General features: G+C 40.4%; 1 protein-coding gene across 1 annotated transcript; it reads left to right on the forward strand.

Annotated features, from left to right (window-relative positions):
- On the forward strand, positions 1-8656 carry LOC121377047. Its single transcript, XM_041504898.1, has 3 exons — positions 1-294; positions 5560-5712; positions 8377-8656. The coding sequence occupies exons 1-3, from the start codon at positions 27-29 to the stop codon at positions 8613-8615; spliced, it is 660 nt and encodes a 219-aa protein (XP_041360832.1). The 5' UTR covers positions 1-26; the 3' UTR covers positions 8616-8656.
- Positions 8657-20801: the final 12145 nt, after the last annotated feature.

Consider the following 20801-nt stretch of genomic DNA (forward strand, 5'->3'; position numbering starts at 1 on the left):
GTTGTCATTTTAAAAATAAAACCAAGATGGCGTCCAGTAGAATTACTTGGCTCTCCATTCTTGGTCTGGTGTTGACGTCGTTGTGCGCGATCTGCGTCGTCATCAGCATGGCGTCGACAAACTGGATCGAGGCGTTACAACAGCGTGACACCGGCTTCGGCAAGATGGGGCTGTGGGAGGCGTGTTTCTACAACTACGTCGACAACAAATCGGGAGGGCTGGGCAAGAGATACAATGGATGTCACGCTCTGTATTCTTTCGAATATCGAGCCATTTGGAGGTGGCTTACACCAGGTGAGAAATTCGTGACATCCCACATCTCCCCCCTCCCTCTACCTCCCTTGGCTTCCCTGTCCCTCCCTCCCTATCCGTCTACCTCCACCTACTTTGTTGTCATGGTCAGCTGACATTCCTCTCTCTCTCTCTCTCTCTCTCTCTCTCTCTCTCTCTCTCTCTCTCTCTCTCTCTCTCTCTCTCTCTCTCTCTCTCTATATATATATATATATATATATATATATTTCCAGTGAGGTATATGAAAACGTTTTATCCCGTTATTTATTACTCTGACACACACACACACTGTCATTCATTCTCTCTCACTGTCGCTCTTTCTATCATTCACTGTCTCTCTGTCAATTCTCTTCTCTTCCTCTCCCAATTATTCTGTTCGATTCAGATTACCTTTCCTCTCTTTAATCATTTATCTTTATTCATGGATGGATGGATGACTCGGCCTTTTATCTGGATGGATGGACGTCTTAGCCTTTTATCTAGAAGGATAGATGGATGTCAGCCTTTTATCAGGATGGATGGATGGATGTCTCAGCCTTTTATCTGGATGGATGGATGGATGGATGTCTCAGTCTTTTATATGGATGGATGGATGGATGGATGTCTCAGCCTTTTATCAGGATGGATGGATGGATGTCTCAGCCTTTTATCAGGATGGATGGATGGATGTCTCAGCCTTTTATCTGGATGGATGGATGGATGTCTCAGTCTTTTATATGGATGGATGGATGGATGGATGTCTCAGCCTTTTATCTGGATGGATGGATGGATGGATGTCTCAGCCTTTTATCAGGATGGATGGATGGATGTCTCAGCCTTTTATCAGGATGGATGGATGGATGTCTCAGCCATGTATCTGGATGGATGGATATCTCAGCCTTTTATATGGATGGATGGATGGATTTCTCAGCCTTTTATCTGGATGGATGGATGGATGTCTCAGCCTTTTATCTGGATGGATGGATGTCTCAGCCTTTTATCTGGATGGATGGATGGATGTCTCAGCCTTTTATCTGGATGGATGGATGGATGTCTCAGCCTTTTATCTGGATGGATGGATGGATGTCTCAGCCTTTTATCTGGATGGATGGATGGATGTCTCAGCCTTTTATCTGGATGGATGGATGGATGTCTCAGTCTTTTATCTGGATGGATGGATGGATGTCTCAGCCTTTTATCTGGATGGATGGATGGATGTCTCAGCCTTTTATCTGGATGGATGGATGGATGTCTCAGCCTTTTATCTGGATGGATGGATGTCTCAGCCTTTTATCTGGATGGATGGATGGATGTCTCAGCCTTTTATCTGGATGGATGGATGGATGTCTCAGCCTTTTATCTGGATGGATGGATGGATGTGTCAGCCTTTTATCTGGATGGATGGATGTCTCAGCCTTTTATTTGGATGGATGGATGGATGTCTCATTCTTTTATCTGGATGGATGGATGGATGGATGTGTCAGCCTTTTATCTGGATGGATAGATGGATGTCTCAGCCTTTTATCTGGATGGATGGATGTCTCAGCCTTTTATCTGGATGGATGGATGGATGTCTCAGTCTTTTATCTGGATGGATGGATGGATGTGTCACCCTTTTATCTGGATGTCTCAGCCTTTTATCTGGATGGATGGATGGATGGATGTCTCAGCGTTTTATCTGGATGGATGGATGTCTCAGTCTTTTATATGGATGGATGGATGTCTCAGCCTTTTATCTGGATGGATGGATGGATGGATGTCTCAGCGTTTTATCTGGATGGATGGATATCTCAGCCTTTTATATGGATGGATGGATGGATTTCTCAGCCTTTTATCTGGATGGATGGATGGATGTCTCAGCCTTTTATCTGGATGGATGGATGTCTCAGCCTTTTATCTGGATGGATGGATGGATGTCTCAGCCTTTTATCTGGATGGATGGATGGATGTCTCAGCCTTTTATCTGGATGGATGGATGGATGTCTCAGCCTTTTATCTGGATGGATGGATGGATGTGTCAGCCTTTTATCTGGATGGATGGATGGATGTGTCAGCCTTTTATCTGGATGGATGGATGTCTCAGCCTTTTATCTGGATGGATGGATGGATGTCTCAGCCTTTTATCTGGATGGATGGATGGATGTGTCAGCCTTTTATCTGGATGGATGGATGTGTCAGCCTTTTATCTGGATGGATGGATGGATGTCTCAGCCTTTTATCTGGATGGATGGATGGATGTGTCAGCCTTTTATCTGGATGGATGGATGGATGTGTCAGCCTTTTATCTGGATGGATGGATGGATGTGTCAGCCTTTTATCTGGATGGATGGATGGATGTCTCAGCCTTTTATCTGGATGGATGGATGTCTCAGCCTTTTATCTGGATGGATGGATGGATGTCAGCCTTTTATCTGGATGGATGGATGTGTCAGCCTTTTATCTGGATGGATGGATGGATGTCTCAGCCTTTTATCTGGATGGATGGATGGATGTGTCAGCCTTTTATCTGGATGGATGGATGTGTCAGCCTTTTATCTGGATGGATGGATGGATGTGTCAGCCTTTTATCTGGATGGATGGATGGATGTCTCAGCCTTTTATCTGGATGGATGGATGGATGTGTCAGCCTTTTATCTGGATGGATGGATGTCTCAGCCTTTTATTTGGATGGATGGATGGATGTCTCAGTCTTTTATCTGGATGGATGGATGGATGGATGTGTCAGCCTTTTATCTGGATGGATGGATGGATGTCTCAGCCTTTTATCTGGATGGATGGATGTCTCAGCCTTTTATTTGGATGGATGGATGGATGGATGTCTCAGCCTTTTATCTGGATGGATGGATGGATGTCTCAGTCTTTTATCTGGATGGATGGATGGATGTGTCACCCTTTTATCTGGATGTCTCAGCCTTTTATCTGGATGGATGGATGGATGGATGTCTCAGCGTTTTATCTGGATGGATGGATGTCTCAGTCTTTTATATGGATGGATGGATGTCTCAGCCTTTTATCTGGATGGATGGCTGTCTCAGCCTTTTATTTGGATGGATGGATGGATGGATGTCTCAGCCTTTTATCTGGATGGATGGATGGATGTCTCAATCTTTTATCTGGATGGATGGATGGATGTCTCAGCCTTTTATCTGGATGGATGGATGGATGGATGTGTCAGCCTTTTATCTGGATGGATGGATGTGTCAGCCTTTTATCTGGATGGATGGATGGATGTCTCAGCCTTTTATCTGGATGGATGGATGGATGTCTCAGCCTTTTATCTGGATGGATGGATGTCTCAGCCTTTTATTTGGATGGATGGATGGATGTCTCAGTCTTTTATCTGGATGGATGGATGGATGGATGTGTCAGCCTTTTATCTGGATGGATGGATGGATGTCTCAGCCTTTTATCTGGATGGATGGATGTCTCAGCCTTTTATTTGGATGGATGGATGGATGGATGTCTCAGCCTTTTATCTGGATGGATGGATGGATGTCTCAGTCTTTTATCTGGATGGATGGATGGATGTGTCACCCTTTTATCTGGATGTCTCAACCTTTTATCTGGATGGATGGATGGATGGATGTCTCAGCGTTTTATCTGGATGGATGGATGTCTCAGTCTTTTATATGGATGGATGGATGGATGTCTCAGCCTTTTATCTCGATGGATGGATGGATGTCTCAGCCTTTTATCTGGATGGATGGATGTCTCAGCCTTTTATTTGGATGGATGGATGGATGTCTCAGCCTTTTATCTGGATGGATGGATGGATGTCTCAGTCTTTTATCTGGATGGATGGATGGATGGATGTGTCAGCCTTTTATCTGGATGGATGGATGGATGTGTCAGCCTTTTATCTGGATGGATGGATGGATGTCTCAGCCTTTTATCTGGATGGATGGATGTCTCAGTCTTTTATATGGATGGATGGATGTCTCAGCCTTTTATCTGGATGGATGGATGTCTCAGTCTTTTATCTGGATGGATGGATGTCTCAGCCTTTTATCTGGATGGATGGATGGATGTCTCAGTCTTTTATATGGATGGATGGATGGATGGATGTCTCAGCCTTTTATCTGGATGGATGGATGGATGTCTCAGTCTTTTATCTGGATGGATGGATGGATGGATGGATGGATGTGTCAGCCTTTTATCTGTATTGATGGATGGATGTCTCAGCCTTTTATCTGGATGGATGGATGGATGTCTCAGCCTTTTATCTGGATGGATGGATGTCTCAGCCTTTTATCTGGATGGATGGATGGATGTCTCAGCCTTTTATCTGGATGGATGGATGGATGTCTCAGCCTTTTATCTGGATGGATGGATGGATGTCTCAGTCTTTTATATGGATGGATGGATGGATGGATGTCTCAGCCTTTTATCTGGATGGATGGATGGATGTCTCAGTCTTTTATCTGGATGGATGGATGGATGTGTCACCCTTTTATCTGGATGTCTCAGCCTTTTATCTGGATGGATGGATGGATGGATGTCTCAGCGTTTTATCTGGATGGATGGATGTCTCAGTCTTTTATATGGATGGATGGATGGATGTCTCAGCCTTTTATATGGATGGATGGATGTCTCAGCCTTTTATCTGGATGGATGGATGTCTCAGCCTTTTATTTGGATGGATGGATGGATGTCTCAGCCTTTTATATGGATGGATGGATGTCTCAGCCTTTTATCTGGATGGATGGATGTCTCAGCCTTTTATCTGGATGGATGGATGGATGTCTCAGCCTTTTATCTGGATGGATGGATGTCTCAGCTTTTTATCTGGATGGATGGATGCCTCAGACTTTTATCTGGATGGATGGATGGATGTCTCAGCCTTTTATCTGGATGGATGGATGTCTCAGCCTTTTATCCTGGATGGATGGATGGATGTCTCAGCCTTTTATCTGGATGGATGGATGGATGGATGGATGTCTCAGCCTTTTATCTGGATGGATGGATGGATGTCTCAGCCTTTTATCTGGATGAATGGATGTCTCAGCCTTTTATCTGGATGGATGGATGTCTCAGCCTTTTATCTGGATGGATGGATGTCTCAGCCTTTTATCTGGATGGATGGATGTCTCAGCCTTTTATCTGGATGAATGGATGACTCAGCCTTTTATCTGGATGAATGGATGGATGATGTCTCAGCCTTTTATTTGGATGGATGGATGTCTCAGCCTTTTATCCTGGATGGATTGATTTCTCATCTTTTTATCTGGATGTTTGGGTGGATGAGTGGAAGTCTCAGCCTTTTATCGGCATGGATTGTTTCTATTTCAGACTGGCTGATCAGCATCCAGGTGATGATGTGCCTCAATCTGATTCTCGGGGTGAGCACCACCCTCATCATCGTCATGTACTTCATCAAGTGTTGTTCGGCCAACTTAGACTGGATACTCGTGCTTTCCTCCAGTGTGGCCAACTTCGTCACAGGTAACCAGCTGTCAACAGTGACACTAGCTTTTTAATGTTAAATAGAGAATACTACATGTGTGGCCAACTTCGTCTCAGGTAACCAGCTGTCGACAGTGACACTAGCTTTTTAATGATAAACAGAGAATACTACATGTGTGGCTAACTTCGTCTCAGGTAACCAGCTGTCGACAGTAATCCTAGCTTTTTAATGATAAACAGAGAATACTACATGTGTGGCCAACTTCGTCTCAGGTAACCAGCTGTCGACAGTGACACTAGCTTTTTAATGCTAAACAGAGAATACTACATGTGTGGCCAACTTCGTCTCAGATAACCAGCTGTCAACAGTGATTCTAGCTTTTTAATGATAAACAGAGAATACTGCATGTGTGGCCAACTTCGTCTCAGGTAACCAGCTGTCGACAGTGATTCTAGATTTTTAATGCTAAATAGAGAATACTACATGTGTGGCCAACTTCGTCTCAAGTAACCAGCTGTCGACAGTGATCCTAGCTTTTTAATGATAAATAGAGAATACTGCATGTGTGGCCAACTTCGTCTCAGGTAACCAGCTGTCGACAGTGATCCTAGCTTTTTAATGCTAAACAGAGAATACTACATGTGTGGCCAACTTCGTCTCAGATAACCAGCTGTCAACAGTGATTCTAGCTTTTTAATGATAAACAGAGAATACTGCATGTGTGGCCAACTTCGTCTCAGGTAACCAGCTGTCGACAGTGATCCTAGTTCAGTCCGTGAAAATTCACACTAAAGGCTGAAATGTTTTATTTAACGACGCACCTCAACATATTTTATTTATGGTTATATGGCATCAGACATATAGTTAAGGACCACACAGATACTGAGATAGGAAACCTGCTGTCGCCACATCATGGGCTACTCTTTTCGATTAGCAGCAAGGGATCTTTTATATGCACCATCCCACATACAGGGTAGTACATACCACGGCCTTTGATATACCAGTCATGGTGCACTGGCTGGAACGAGAAATAGCCCAATGGGTCCACCAACAGGGATCGATCCCAGACCAACAGCGCATCGAGTGAACACTTTTCCACTTGGCTACGTTCCACCCAAATTCACACTAAAGGCTTATATAGACTGGATGCGATGTTTATGTTCCAACAGACCGGCCTTGGTGGTGTAGTGGTTAAGCCATCGGACATAAGGCTGGTAGGTACTGGGTTCGCAGCGCGGTACCGGCTCCTACCCAAAGCAAGTTTTTTTTAACAACTCATTGGGTAGGTGTAAGACCACTACACCCTCTTCTCCCTCACTAGCCACTAACAATTAACAACTAACCCACTGTCTTGGACAGATAGCTGAGGTGTGTGCCTGGCACAGTGTGCTTGAACCTTAATTGGTTATAAGCACAAAAATAAGTTGAAATGAATGAAGAAAGGAATGAATGTAGGAAATGCTATTAAGACTTCTACCACGGCTTATTTTTTGCCGTGGCTATTTTCTTGGCATATAACATTTTGACTAGATTACGAAGTATGTTTCTGACTAAAATTAAAGATTAAATATATTTTGTGATTAGAATATCAGTGTTTTTATATTGGGCTGTGATAATGTTTGTAGTAGTCCAAACATCATGTTACCGCAATTCATCTGATATTTTGTCCGTACATACGAAATTATTGGGAGATAAAATCCGGTTTGTGTTGCTGCAAATATTATTAGCACATTGAATATACAGACATACTTACTGTAAAGAAGTATCAACTACTGTTTAATGTTTAAAATTGAGTATTGATCGCTGAAACTTGTGTATCACATAATGACGTGATACTGAACAAAATGTCCCGATTTAATCATAAGTGTACGATACGGGGGGGGGGGGGGGGGGGGGGGGGGGGGGGGCAAGAGGTCAACCCCGTGCAGGCCCGGTTGCAAATTGTCAAATTCGGTCAAAAACATGATCTTTTAACCATGTATTTCCATCATGCTATCTGCAAAATTAGTAATTCATGTATAAATGTATAGTTATTCGTTTGCAAGCCTGCATAGCTGTTTGGCAGTAAAGAAAAAGAAAGAATTTTTTTATTTAATGACGCATTCAACACATTTTATTTACGGTTATATGGCGTCAGACATATGGTTAATGACCACATAGATTTTGAGAGGAATCCCGCTGTCGCCACTACATGGGCTACTCTTTCTGATTAGCAGCAAGAGATCTTTTATTTGCACTTCCCACAGGCAGGATAGCACAAACCATGGCCTTTGTTGAACCAGTTATGGATCGCTGGTCGGTGCAAGTGGTTTACACCTACCCATTGAGCCTTGGGGAGCACGCACTCAGGGTTTGGAGTCGGTATCTGGATTAAAAATGCCATGCCTCGACTGGGATCTGAACCCAGTACCTACCAGCCTGTAGACCGATGGCCTAACCACGACGCCACCGAGGCCGGTCTGTTTGGCAGTAATGCCCAGGGGCGTCGGAAGCGGTACGGCCGGTACCACTTTTTGGGCCAAGGAAGTCTCTCTCTCTCTCTCTCTCTCTCTCTCTCTCTCTCTCTCTCTCTCTCTCTCTCTTCCCCCCCCCCCCCCCCCCCCTTATAACAATAAGAATTGATTAACATGGACCCTCGTAGACTAGTGTTTTTTTGTGTGATTTTTTTAATCGTTTCTGCAGGTTTCTTCTCTGTTTTCCAGGTTTTTTCCTCGCCGTCTGCACGATAATGTTCGGAGTGAAGGTGGACAATGAGCGGGACTGGCTCCCCCACCCAGACTCTAACTACCTGTCGTGGTCGTTTGGTATCGCCGTGTTCGGCGGCTTCCTCGCGCTGTTTGCCGGGATGTGTCTGTTGGTCGAAGGCTTGAGACTCAGGCTGATCACTCAACAGCAGTCTAGAAGGTCGAACTATGCCATGTCACCCGTGCCCAGATACTAGACACTTGTCTTTTAGTGCTAGTGTCAGGCTATCAACGGCCACGTCGAAGTTGGTCAACTCAATGGTTGCGTTGTAATGTTCCCCCAACACATCGGTCGTAAGGAAGTGTATATGGTGAGAATTGAGTTTGTAAGAGCGCTCAAACTAGCAACTGGACAGTCTTAGAAATCGAGTGATCAGCAACTTGGTTAATTTTGTCGTGACAGTTGGTAGTCTGAATCTAGCATAATAGTATAAATACTAGTTGGATAATAGGACGCGATTCAGTTACATCCGCACAGACATTTCCAGACACGCGCCAAACAGGCCTGTGTGCAGAAATATTTGCAGGGAGGGGGTGGGGGTCTATACTGTAGCAACCGAAGTTTATAGGACGGTCGAGTCATGCTCTCCCTGAAAAACATATTTTTTTTAAAAAGAAGAAAATTTGCCCTTGCATGTTTTACAGAAATGAAACAAAAATGTACAGAGGGTGAGGATTTAGGAGTCCTCCCAATCCAAGAGAAATTTTCTTTTTACAGGGTTCGCAACACGGCACCGGCTCCAACCCAGAGCGAGTTCTTAAGGGCTCAATGGGTAGGTGTAAGGCCACTACAAACTCTTGTCTCTCACTAAACAACTAACCCACTGTCCTGGACAGACAGCCCAGATAGCTGAGGTGTGTGTCCAGGACAGCGTGCTTGAACCTTAATTGGATATAAGCACGAAAATAAGTTGAAATAAAATGAATAGCGACATACAGGTATTGCTTTTACGACGGCACCGACGTCAACTTTTGCGCTAAAGTTTCACGTTTTGATCAGTTCCTTGCAAACTATTAGTCCTAGGTCAGTGAAATTTGGTTTATAGTTGTACCTATGGATGTTCATCACAGTGAGCTGAAACTTGGTTTATAGTTGTACCTATGGATGTTCATCACAGTGTGCCATTTTTATTTATTTTTTAAATTTTAGGCGAGATATTCAATGCATTGGGATTTTTGTTATGGCTCGCCGAATTTCTTGTTTCCGTTAAAATATGCGTGCATGTACTTAACAGCGTCTGTGCGGATTCACTCGATTCGCGGTCTTAGTTGTTTTATGTGACAGAGTGAACGCGTGAATGGGTTCATGTGTATGAAAGGTGCTCATATTTGGATAACCATATAAATACGTACTTCCACGATTGACACGTTTATTTACAAAATAATACATCTTCAGTGTATGCGAAAGCAACTATTTATCATCCCCACAGTAAAGATCACCATTTGATTGTGCCTTATATACAGAGATCCAATTTGGAATGTGGTATCTGTTTTGATGTTCACATTCAATGCCATATATACCTCAGGGTTTTCTTATATAATTCACTTTGGTTTTACATAATAAGAACATAAAATCGTAAAAGTGTTCTATCTTTATGTGCAATTTTTAATAATGTTAAACAAGATATATAAAACTGCAATACCGAACCATAGTGAATACTGAAAAGTTAAAGTTTGTTTTGTTTAACGACACCACTAGAGCACATTGATTAAATAATCAGCTAGGCTATCGGATGTCAAACATTTGGTCATTGTAACTCGTAGTTATCAGAGGAAACCAGCTAAAAAAAATTTAATGTAGCAAGGGATCTTTTATATGCACTTTCAAACAGACAGGATAGGACATACCACGGAAAAAAAACAAATCAGTTGAATGGATCCACCTAGGTGGTTCGATCCTGCGACGCAAACACCTCAGGCGAGCACTCAACCGACTGAGCTAAATCCCACCCCTAGTGAATAATGAAGTCTGCTTTATATATTATCACAGGCATTTTTGAGGTCTCATAACAGACTTTTATAATTGTTATATCGTTAAGTGCTTTATATTAATGTTTGGAATGGACTACTAAACATCAGAATCAGATGCACATAATCATTAAGCACCTTTATCAATTTTGATTTCAATATTTTCCTTATTTATTATTATTATTTACGGTTATTAATAATAATAATAATAATAATATGACAATTCAATAGAGATGAAAACCCCCAGAAACTACTTCCAACGGAGAGCTCAAAAATAGGACACATTTCGTGTATGATTTTTTCCCACGCTTTATTCAAATTCATTTTAAACAGGTCTACGTCTATTCATAAAGGTGGAATGTATATATGATTGTATTATTTTGTAAAAATTTGTTTTAATAGTTTTTAATTATATTTTATATTCGCTGTTTTGTATATGAGATTGAAGTCGATGAATATATATATATATATATACATGTATATATTTGTTACAATGTTTTCTTCTTATATTTTCGTCACAATTTTATGTAATGCTTAGTTAATCTATTGTTGTGTACATAATTAGTTTCAGCAGTAGTTCGTAATAGCGGCTTATAAGAACAATAATTTTTAAAAGATAAAGAAATGGAGAAGCAAATTTATATAATGTCACCTTAGAATATTTTGCATTGAGGTTATTTGTTGTCTTATGTATGATTATTTTGATACTTGGTTGGCAGGGGAACGTGCGGGTGCGGGGTGAAAACACGAGAGAGAGAGAGAGAGAGAGAGAGAGAGAGAGAGAGAGAGAGAGAGAGAGAGAGAGAGAGAGAGAGAGAGAGAGAGAGAGAGACAGACAGACAGACAGACAGACAGACAGACAGGTAGTTAGTGAGAGGCATAGAGAGAGAAAGAAAGAGAAACAAAAAAAAGATAACCTGCTGCCCCACTGACCGATAAATCCGCAAGGAATATTTAATAAGTGCTTTTCCATAAACAGGACAGTATATACCACGGTCGTTGGTGTACCAGTCGTGGGGCACTAGTTCAGGACGATGCCGTTGAAGGCAGTCGAACCTACAACCCATCGCACGTCAGCGCTCTGTAACTGGTTTAAACAATATTGTCCCGTGTCAGACCCCCGATCCTATCGGAGGTCGGACTCTGGATAGGCGTGCTCGAAACCCTAGTGGTACATGGACACATTAAACCACTTAATAATAATAATAAACAATATTTATTGCCGTTCAAAAGAATTAGAGGTTTGGGGATTGGCCAACAGGCGTTAGCCTATATTAGGGCCTCTCGTAACATTTTACAAGCTATAAAGTAAAATATAATATTTAAACTTGTTGCAAATTTACCGACAAAGAGGGGAAATAGATATACATCCTCCAAACCAAACCAAAGAAAAAAGAAAAAAAGATAAGTATTTCGAGAGACAGATTGCGGTGGTTCGGATAATGTGACAGTGTGTCCCGTTTCAATAACACATTTTATATTTAAGAATCGCCTAACGGAGGTTAAGCAGTTTGTTTTGTTTAACGACACCAGTAGAGCACATTGATTTATTAATCGTCGGCTTTTGGAAGAAGAAGTTTGTTTTGTTTAACGACACCACTAGAGCACATTGATTATAAATCATCGGCTATTGGATGTCAAACATATAGTCAATTTGACACAATCATATAGAGGAAACCCGCTACATTAACAAGGGATCTTTTATATGCTCCATCACACAGACAGGATAGCACATACCACGGACTTTGATATACCAGTCGTGGTGCACTGGCTGGAACGAGAAAGAGCCCAATGGCCCACCGACAGGGATCGTTCCTAAATCGACCGCGTATCAAGCGAACGCTTTACTACTAGGCTACGTCCCGCCCCTTGAGGTTAATCAAGTCAAGGCACCATTTTGTGTAGAATACTGTGTAGCAGTATATTGGTAACTTGGTTTATAGTTGTACCTATGGATGTTCATCACAGTGAGCTGAAACTTGGTTTATAGTTGCACCTATGGATGTTCATCACAGTGTGCTGAAACTTGGTTTATAGTTGTACCTATGGATGTTCATCACAGTGAGCTGAAACTTGGTTTATAGTTGTACCTATGGATGTTCATCACAGTGAGCTGAAACTTGGTTTATAGTTGCACCTATGGATGTTCATCACAGTGAGCTGAAACTTGGTTTATAGTTTGTTTTGGGTTTTTTAATTTTAGGCGATATATTCAATGCATTGGGATTTTTGTTATGGCTCCCCGAATTTCTTGTGTCCGTTAAAATATGCGTGCATGTACTTAACAGTGTCTGTGCACATTTCTTGTGTCCGTTAAAACACGCGTGCATGTAATTAACAGCGTCTGTGCGGATTCACTCGATTCGCGGTCTTAGTTGTTTTATGTGAACGCGTGAATGGGTTCATGTGTATGAAAGGTGCTCATATTTGAATAACCATTCAAATACGTACTTCCACGATTGACACGTTTATTTACAAAATAATACATCTTCAGTGTATGCGAAAGCAACTATTTATCACACCACAGTAAAGATCACCATTTGATTGTGCCGTATATACAGAGATCCAATTTGGAATGTGGTATCTGTTTTGATGTTCACATTCAATGCCATATATACCTCAGGGTTTCCTTATATAATTCACTTTGGTTTTACATAATAAGAACATAAAATCGTAAAAGTGTTCTATCTTTATGTGCAATTTTTAATAATGTTGAACAAGATCTATAAAACTGCAATACCGAACCATAGTGAATACTGAAAAGTTAAAGGTTTTTTTGTTTAACGACACCACTAGAGCACATTGATTAAATAATCAGCTAGGCTATCGGATGTCAAACATTTGGTCATTGTAACTCGTAGTTATCAGAGGAAACCAGCTAAAATTCTAATGTAGCAAGGGATCTTTTATATGCACTTTCCAACAGACAGGATAGGACATACCACGGAAAAAAAACAAATCAGTTGAATGGATCCACCTAGGTGGTTCGATCCTGCGACGCAAACACCTCAGGCGAGCACTCAACCGACTGAGCTAAATCCCACCCCTAGTGAATAATGAAGTCTGCTTTATATATTATCACAGGCATTTTTGAGGTCTCATAACAGACTTTTATAATTGTTATATCGTTAAGTGCTTTATATTAATGTTTGGAATGGACTACTAAACATCAGAATCAGATGCACATAATCATTAAGCACCTTTATCAATTTTGATTTCAATATTTTCCTTATTTATTATTATTATTTACGGTTATTAATAATAATAATAATAATAATAATATGACAATTCAATAGAGATGAAAACCCCCAGAAACTACTTCCAACGGAGAGCTCAAAAATAGGACACATTTCGTGTATGATTTTTTCCCTCGCTTTATTCAAATTCATTTTAAACAGGTCTACGTCTATTCATAAAGGTGGAATGTATATATGATTGTATTATTTTGTAAAAATTTGTTTTAATAGTTTTTAATTATATTTTATATTCGCTGTTTTCCATATGAGATTGAAGTCGATGAATATATATATATACATGTATATATTTGTTACAATGTTTTCTTCTTATATTTTCGTCACAATTTTATGTAATGCTTAGTTAATCTATTGTTGTGTACATAATTAGTTTCAGCAGTAGTTCGTAATAGCGGCTTATAAGAACAATAATTTTTAAAAGATAAAGAAATGGAGAAGCAAATTTATATAATGTCACCTTAGAATATTTTGCATTGAGGTTATTTGTTGTCTTATGTATGATTATTTTGATACTTGGTTGGCAGGGGAACGTGCGGGTGCGGGGTGAAAACACGAGAGAGAGAGAGAGAGAGAGAGAGAGAGAGAGAGAGAGAGAGAGAGAGAGAGAGAGAGAGAGAGAGAGAGAGAGAGAGAGAGAGAGAGAGAGAGAGACAGACAGACAGACAGACAGGTAGTTAGTGAGAGGCATAGAGAGAGAAAGAAAGAGAAACAAAAAAAAGATAACCTGCTGCCCCACTGACCGATAAATCCGCAAGGAATATTTAATAAGTGCTTTTCCATAAACAGGACAGTATATACCACGGTCGTTGGTGTACCAGTCGTGGGGCACTAGTTCAGGACGATGCCGTTGAAGGCAGTCGAACCTACAACCCATCGCACGTCAGCGCTCTGTAACTGGTTTAAACAATATTGTCCCGTGTCAGACCCCCGATCCTATCGGAGGTCGGACTCTGGATAGGCGTGCTCGAAACCCTAGTGGTACATGGACACATTAAACCACTTAATAATAATAATAAACAATATTTATTGCCGTTCAAAAGAATTAGAGGTTTGGGGATTGGCCAACAGGCGTTAGCCTATATTAGGGCCTCTCGTAACATTTTACAAGCTATAAAGTAAAATATAATATTTAAACTTGTTGCAAATTTACCGACAAAGAGGGGAAATAGATATACATCCTCCAAACCAAACCAAAGAAAAAAGAAAAAAAGATAAGTATTTCGAGAGACAGATTGCGGTGGTTCGGATAATGTGACAGTGTGTCCCGTTTCAATAACACATTTTATATTTAAGAATCGCCTAACGGAGGTTAAGCAGTTTGTTTTGTTTAACGACACCAGTAGAGCACATTGATTTATTAATCGTCGGCTTTTGGAAGAAGAAGTTTGTTTTGTTTAACGACACCACTAGAGCACATTGATTATAAATCATCGGCTATTGGATGTCAAACATATAGTCAATTTGACACAATCATATAGAGGAAACCCGCTACATTAACAAGGGATCTTTTATATGCTCCATCACACAGACAGGATAGCACATACCACGGACTTTGATATACCAGTCGTGGTGCACTGGCTGGAACGAGAAAGAGCCCAATGGCCCACCGACAGGGATCGTTCCTAAATCGACCGCGTATCAAGCGAACGCTTTACTACTAGGCTACGTCCCGCCCCTTGAGGTTAATCAAGTCAAGGCACCATTTTGTGTAGAATACTGTGTAGCAGTATATTGGTAACTTGGTTTATAGTTGTACCTATGGATGTTCATCACAGTGAGCTGAAACTTGGTTTATAGTTGCACCTATGGATGTTCATCACAGTGTGCTGAAACTTGGTTTATAGTTGTACCTATGGATGTTCATCACAGTGAGCTGAAACTTGGTTTATAGTTGTACCTATGGATGTTCATCACAGTGAGCTGAAACTTGGTTTATAGTTGCACCTATGGATGTTCATCACAGTGAGCTGAAACTTGGTTTATAGTTTGTTTTGGGTTTTTTAATTTTAGGCGATATATTCAATGCATTGGGATTTTTGTTATGGCTCCCCGAATTTCTTGTGTCCGTTAAAATATGCGTGCATGTACTTAACAGTGTCTGTGCACATTTCTTGTGTCCGTTAAAACACGCGTGCATGTAATTAACAGCGTCTGTGCGGATTCACTCGATTCGCGGTCTTAGTTGTTTTATGTGAACGCGTGAATGGGTTCATGTGTATGAAAGGTGCTCATATTTGAATAACCATTCAAATACGTACTTACACGATTGACACGTTTATTTACAAAATAATACATCTTCAGTGTATGCGAAAGCAACTATTTATCACACCACAGTAAAGATCACCATTTGATTGTGCCGTATATACAGAGATCCAATTTGGAATGTGGTATCTGTTTTGATGTTCACATTCAATGCCATATATACCTCAGGGTTTCCTTATATAATTCACTTTGGTTTTACATAATAAGAACATAAAATCGTAAAAGTGTTCTATCTTTATGTGCAATTTTTAATAATGTTGAACAAGATCTATAAAACTGCAATACCGAACCATAGTGAATACTGAAAAGTTAAAGGTTTTTTTGTTTAACGACACCACTAGAGCACATTGATTAAATAATCAGCTAGGCTATCGGATGTCAAACATTTGGTCATTGTAACTCGTAGTTATCAGAGGAAACCAGCTAAAATTCTAATGTAGCAAGGGATCTTTTATATGCACTTTCCAACAGACAGGATAGGACATACCACGGAAAAAAAACAAATCAGTTGAATGGATCCACCTAGGTGGTTCGATCCTGCGACGCAAACACCTCAGGCGAGCACTCAACCGACTGAGCTAAATCCCACCCCTAGTGAATAATGAAGTCTGCTTTATATATTATCACAGGCATTTTTGAGGTCTCATAACAGACTTTTATAATTGTTATATCGTTAAGTGCTTTATATTAATGTTTGGAATGGACTACTAAACATCAGAATCAGATGCACATAATCATTAAGCACCTTTATCAATTTTGATTTCAATATTTTCCTTATTTATTATTATTATTTACGGTTATTAATAATAATAATAATAATAATAATATGACAATTCAATAGAGATGAAAACCCCCAGAAACTACTTACAACGGAGAGCTCAAAAATAGGACACATTTCGTGTATGATTTTTTCCCTCGCTTTATTCAAATTCATTTTAAACAGGTCTACGTCTATTCATAAAGGTGGAATGTATATATGATTGTATTATTTTGTAAAAATTTGTTTTAATAGTTTTTAATTATATTTTATATTCGCTGTTTTGTATATGAGATTGAAGTCGATGAATATATATATATATACATGTATATATTTGTTACAATGTTTTCTTCTTATATTTTCGTCACAATTTTATGTAATGCTTAGTTAATCTATTGTTGTGTACATAATTAGTTTCAGCAGTAGTTCGTAATAGCGGCTTATAAGAACAATAATTTTTAAAAGATAAAGAAATGGAAAAGCAAATTTATATAATGTCACCTTAGAATATTTTGCATTGAGGTTATTTGTTGTCTTATGTATGATTATTTTGATACTTGGTTGGCAGGGGAACGTGCGGGTGCGGGGTGAAAACACGAGAGAGAGAGAGAGAGAGAGAGAGAGAGAGAGAGAGAGAGAGAGAGAGAGAGAGAGAGAGAGAGAGAGAGAGAGAGAGAGAGAGAGAGAGAGAGAGAGAGAGAGAGACAGAGACAGAGAGAGAGAGAGAGAGAGAGAGAGATATATATATAGACAGACAGATAGACAGACAGATAGACAGACAGACAGGTAGTTAGTGAGAGGCAGAGAGAGAGAAAGAAAGAGAAACAAAAAAGATAACCTGCTGCCCCACTGACCGATAAATCCGCAAGGAATATTTAATAAGTGCTTTTCCATAAACAGGACAGTATATACCACGGTCGTTGGTGTACCAGTCGTGGGACACTAGTTCAGGGCGATGCCGTTGAAGGCAGTCGAACCTACAACCCATCGCACGTCAGCGCTCTGTAACTGGTTTAAACAATATTGTCCCGTGTCAGACCCCTGATCCTATCGGAGGTCGGACTCTGGATAGGCGTGCTCGAAACCCTAGTGGTACATGGACACATTAAAGCACTTAATAATAATAAACAATATTTATTGCCGTTCAAAAGAATTAGAGGTTTGGGGATTGGCCAACAGGCGTTAGCCTATATTAGGGCCTCTCGTAACATTTTACAAGCTATAAAGTAAAATATAATATTTAAACTTGTTGCAAATTTACTGACAAAGAGGGGAAATAGATATACATCCTCCAAACCAAACCAAAGAAAAAAGAAAAAAAGAAAAGTATTTCGAGAGACAGATTGCGGTGGTTCGGATAATGAGACCGTGTGTCCCGTTTCAATAACACATTTTATATTTAAGAATCGCCTAACGGAGGTTAAGCAAAGTTTGTTTTGTTTAACGACACCAGTAGAGCACATTGATTTATTAATCGTCGGCTATTGGAAGAATAAGTTTGTTTTGTTTAACGACACCACTAGAGCACATTGATTATAAATCATCGGCTATTGGATGTCAAACATATGGTCAATTTGACACAATCATATAGAGGAAACCCGCTACATTAACAAGGGATCTTTTATATGCTCCATCACACAGACAGGATAGCACATACCACGGACTTTGATATACCAGTCGTGGTGCACTGGCTGGAACGAGAAAGAGCCCAATGGGCCCACCGACAGGGATCGTTCCTAAATCGACCGCGTATCAAGCGAACGCTTTACTACTAGGCTACGTCCCACCCAAATTCCGCCCCTAGAGGTTAAGCAAGTCGAGGCACCATTTTGTGTAGAATACTGTGTAGCAGTATATTGTAAGGAATGGTACCTTAGCTTGTGGAGGTGTGTCTGAACGTACACAAATAATTGCTAGTTGGGTGGGGAAGGTCATGAAAATTTCCCTCCAAAACAAGGGTGGCGCAGTGGTTAAGCCATCGGACTACAGGCTGGTAGGTACAGGGTTCGCAGCCCGGTATCGGCTCCAACCCAGAGCGAGTTCGTAAGGGCTCAATGGGTAGGTGTATGGCCACTACACCCTCTTCTCTCTCACTAACCACTAACAAAAACTAACCCACTGTCCTGGACAGGCAGCCCAGATAGCTGAGGTGTGTGCCCAGGACAGCGTGCTTGAACCTTAATTGGATATAAGCACGAAAATAAGTTGAAATCAAATCAATCCAAAACAAGGTGTAGTAATATACGCAGCTCGAGTCGCCTCCAGCCCTCGCCTTATTGATATTGATATCCCCTTCATAGCAATATCAATAAGGGGAGGGCTGGAGGTGTCGAGCTATAGTATATGGTGTGATCCAATCTGATTAAAATTAGCTCTACTAGATTGGGTTTCATCTCCAGGTTAACATATGGGCCGAATTAATGATACCTGTTTTCAAATGTTTTAGGGTTAGTAGGGTTTTAACGTGCTCGTATACCTCTATGGTTTTGAACACGCCTATCCCGAGTCCGACCTCCGATATGATCGGGGGCCCAACTCGGGGCAGGAAAACCTAAATACAAGGGCAATTTTGAAATTTGGACAATTAGGATGTTTAAGCATGTATATATTACATACGTGCACATAGATCTATTGTGCTTAAAAACACCTGCGTTTAAGAGAGAAAAAAAAAGCTTATGTAAATTCGGCCCAATCTTTTTCGTATTCCCCGCCTTTTACTGACCGAACCACCATCCGATAAAGTCTCTTGCTCTCTTTTAACTAGCCCATCCAGTTTTATTCATGTATTCAGCTATGTTCTGTTTTATTATTGATACTTTTGTAAATAAATAAATAAATCTACATGGAATTTGAATTTTGTTGAGTTCTTTGTACTAAAATATGAGAAGATTAAATGTATGTATTAATTTATCTTCAGTTTAATAATATATAGATGCTCTGATACGCAGTTCGCGGCATTTAAAATTCAGTTTGTTTATAGTTATTTTCGTGCTTATATCCAATAAAGGTTCAAGCACGCTGTCCTGGGCACATAATTCAGCTATCTGGACTCTGTTCAGGACAGTGGGTTAGTTGTTAGTGAGAAAGAATTAAGAGGGTGTAGTGGTCTTACCCACTGGGTCGTTAAACTCGCTCTGGGTGGAAGCCGATACAGGGAGGCGGACCCAGTACCTACCAGTCTTATGTCCGATAGCTTAAACACTTCACCACCGAGTCTGGTAAATTCAGTTCTTATATCATTAGCTTCAACAACGGGACAAAAGGTCAAAAGATTAGTACGTATCATAATGGTATAATGATACCGGGGAAAAAGTGGTGCACTAGCTAAAACGAGAAATAACCCAATGGGTCCTCCAACGGGGATCGATCCTACACCTATCGCGCATCAGACGAGTGCTAAATACCAGTGGACTACACAGGATATATTATTATATTATCGTGCATGTTATTAAAGGGACATTCCTGAGTTTGCTGCACGTTTTAAGATGTTATCGACTAACAGAAACTTTTTAACGATTGTAATTACATACAAAAATATATTTTGGTGCATAAAATATTAGTGGCTGTATATTAAACGTGTTTCTGATCGTTCTAATATTTGTACTAGGTTAAATTTCATCTTATTTCCTAAAATATAGTTTTTTCGTACGTACGAAATTATTTGAAGACAAACTCCAGTTTGGGCTTCTTAGAAATATTAAGACGACCAGAAACACATTGAATATACAGACACTGATATTCTAAACCAGAAAATATATTTAATATGTAAGTTTAATCGTAGAAATATTTTATTAGTCGAAAACATCTTACAATGCAACAAACTCGGGAATGTCCCTTTAACATTGCCATGGTACGCCTTTGTCGAGGCATATATTCCGCTGCATGTTGTATTCAACAATGTTGGTTCTATTATTTACGATCTGTTTACAGTTTACAATGGAGTGTCAGGGAGTTAGGTTATATTAGGTTAAGAGTTTTTCACGTGCACGTTCTGAGCAAATTGTTGAAGCACATGCCTGTCATGGGCGCAACGGTCGTGGGGGCAAGCATATTATAAGCGTACGATACGGGGTGGGGGAGGGGGGCGGGGGCAAGTGGGGACCAAATCCTCAAATTCGGACAAAAACGAGTTATTCGGGCAA

This window comes from Gigantopelta aegis, chromosome 7 (assembly GCF_016097555.1).
Source record: "Gigantopelta aegis isolate Gae_Host chromosome 7, Gae_host_genome, whole genome shotgun sequence".
NCBI classification, from domain to species: domain Eukaryota; kingdom Metazoa; phylum Mollusca; class Gastropoda; order Neomphalida; family Peltospiridae; genus Gigantopelta; species Gigantopelta aegis.

Excerpts from the sequence above, each read along its gene's own strand:
- LOC121377047 (XM_041504898.1), top strand. The coding sequence starts at position 27 with ATGGCGTCCAGTAGAATTACTTGGCTCTCCATTCTTGGTCTGGTGTTG. Across the intron at positions 295-5,559 it reads TTGGAGGTGGCTTACACCAG|ACTGGCTGATCAGCATCCAG; the intron begins GTGAGAAATTCG and ends TTTCTATTTCAG. Across the intron at positions 5,713-8,376 it reads TGTGGCCAACTTCGTCACAG|GTTTTTTCCTCGCCGTCTGC; the intron begins GTAACCAGCTGT and ends TCTGTTTTCCAG.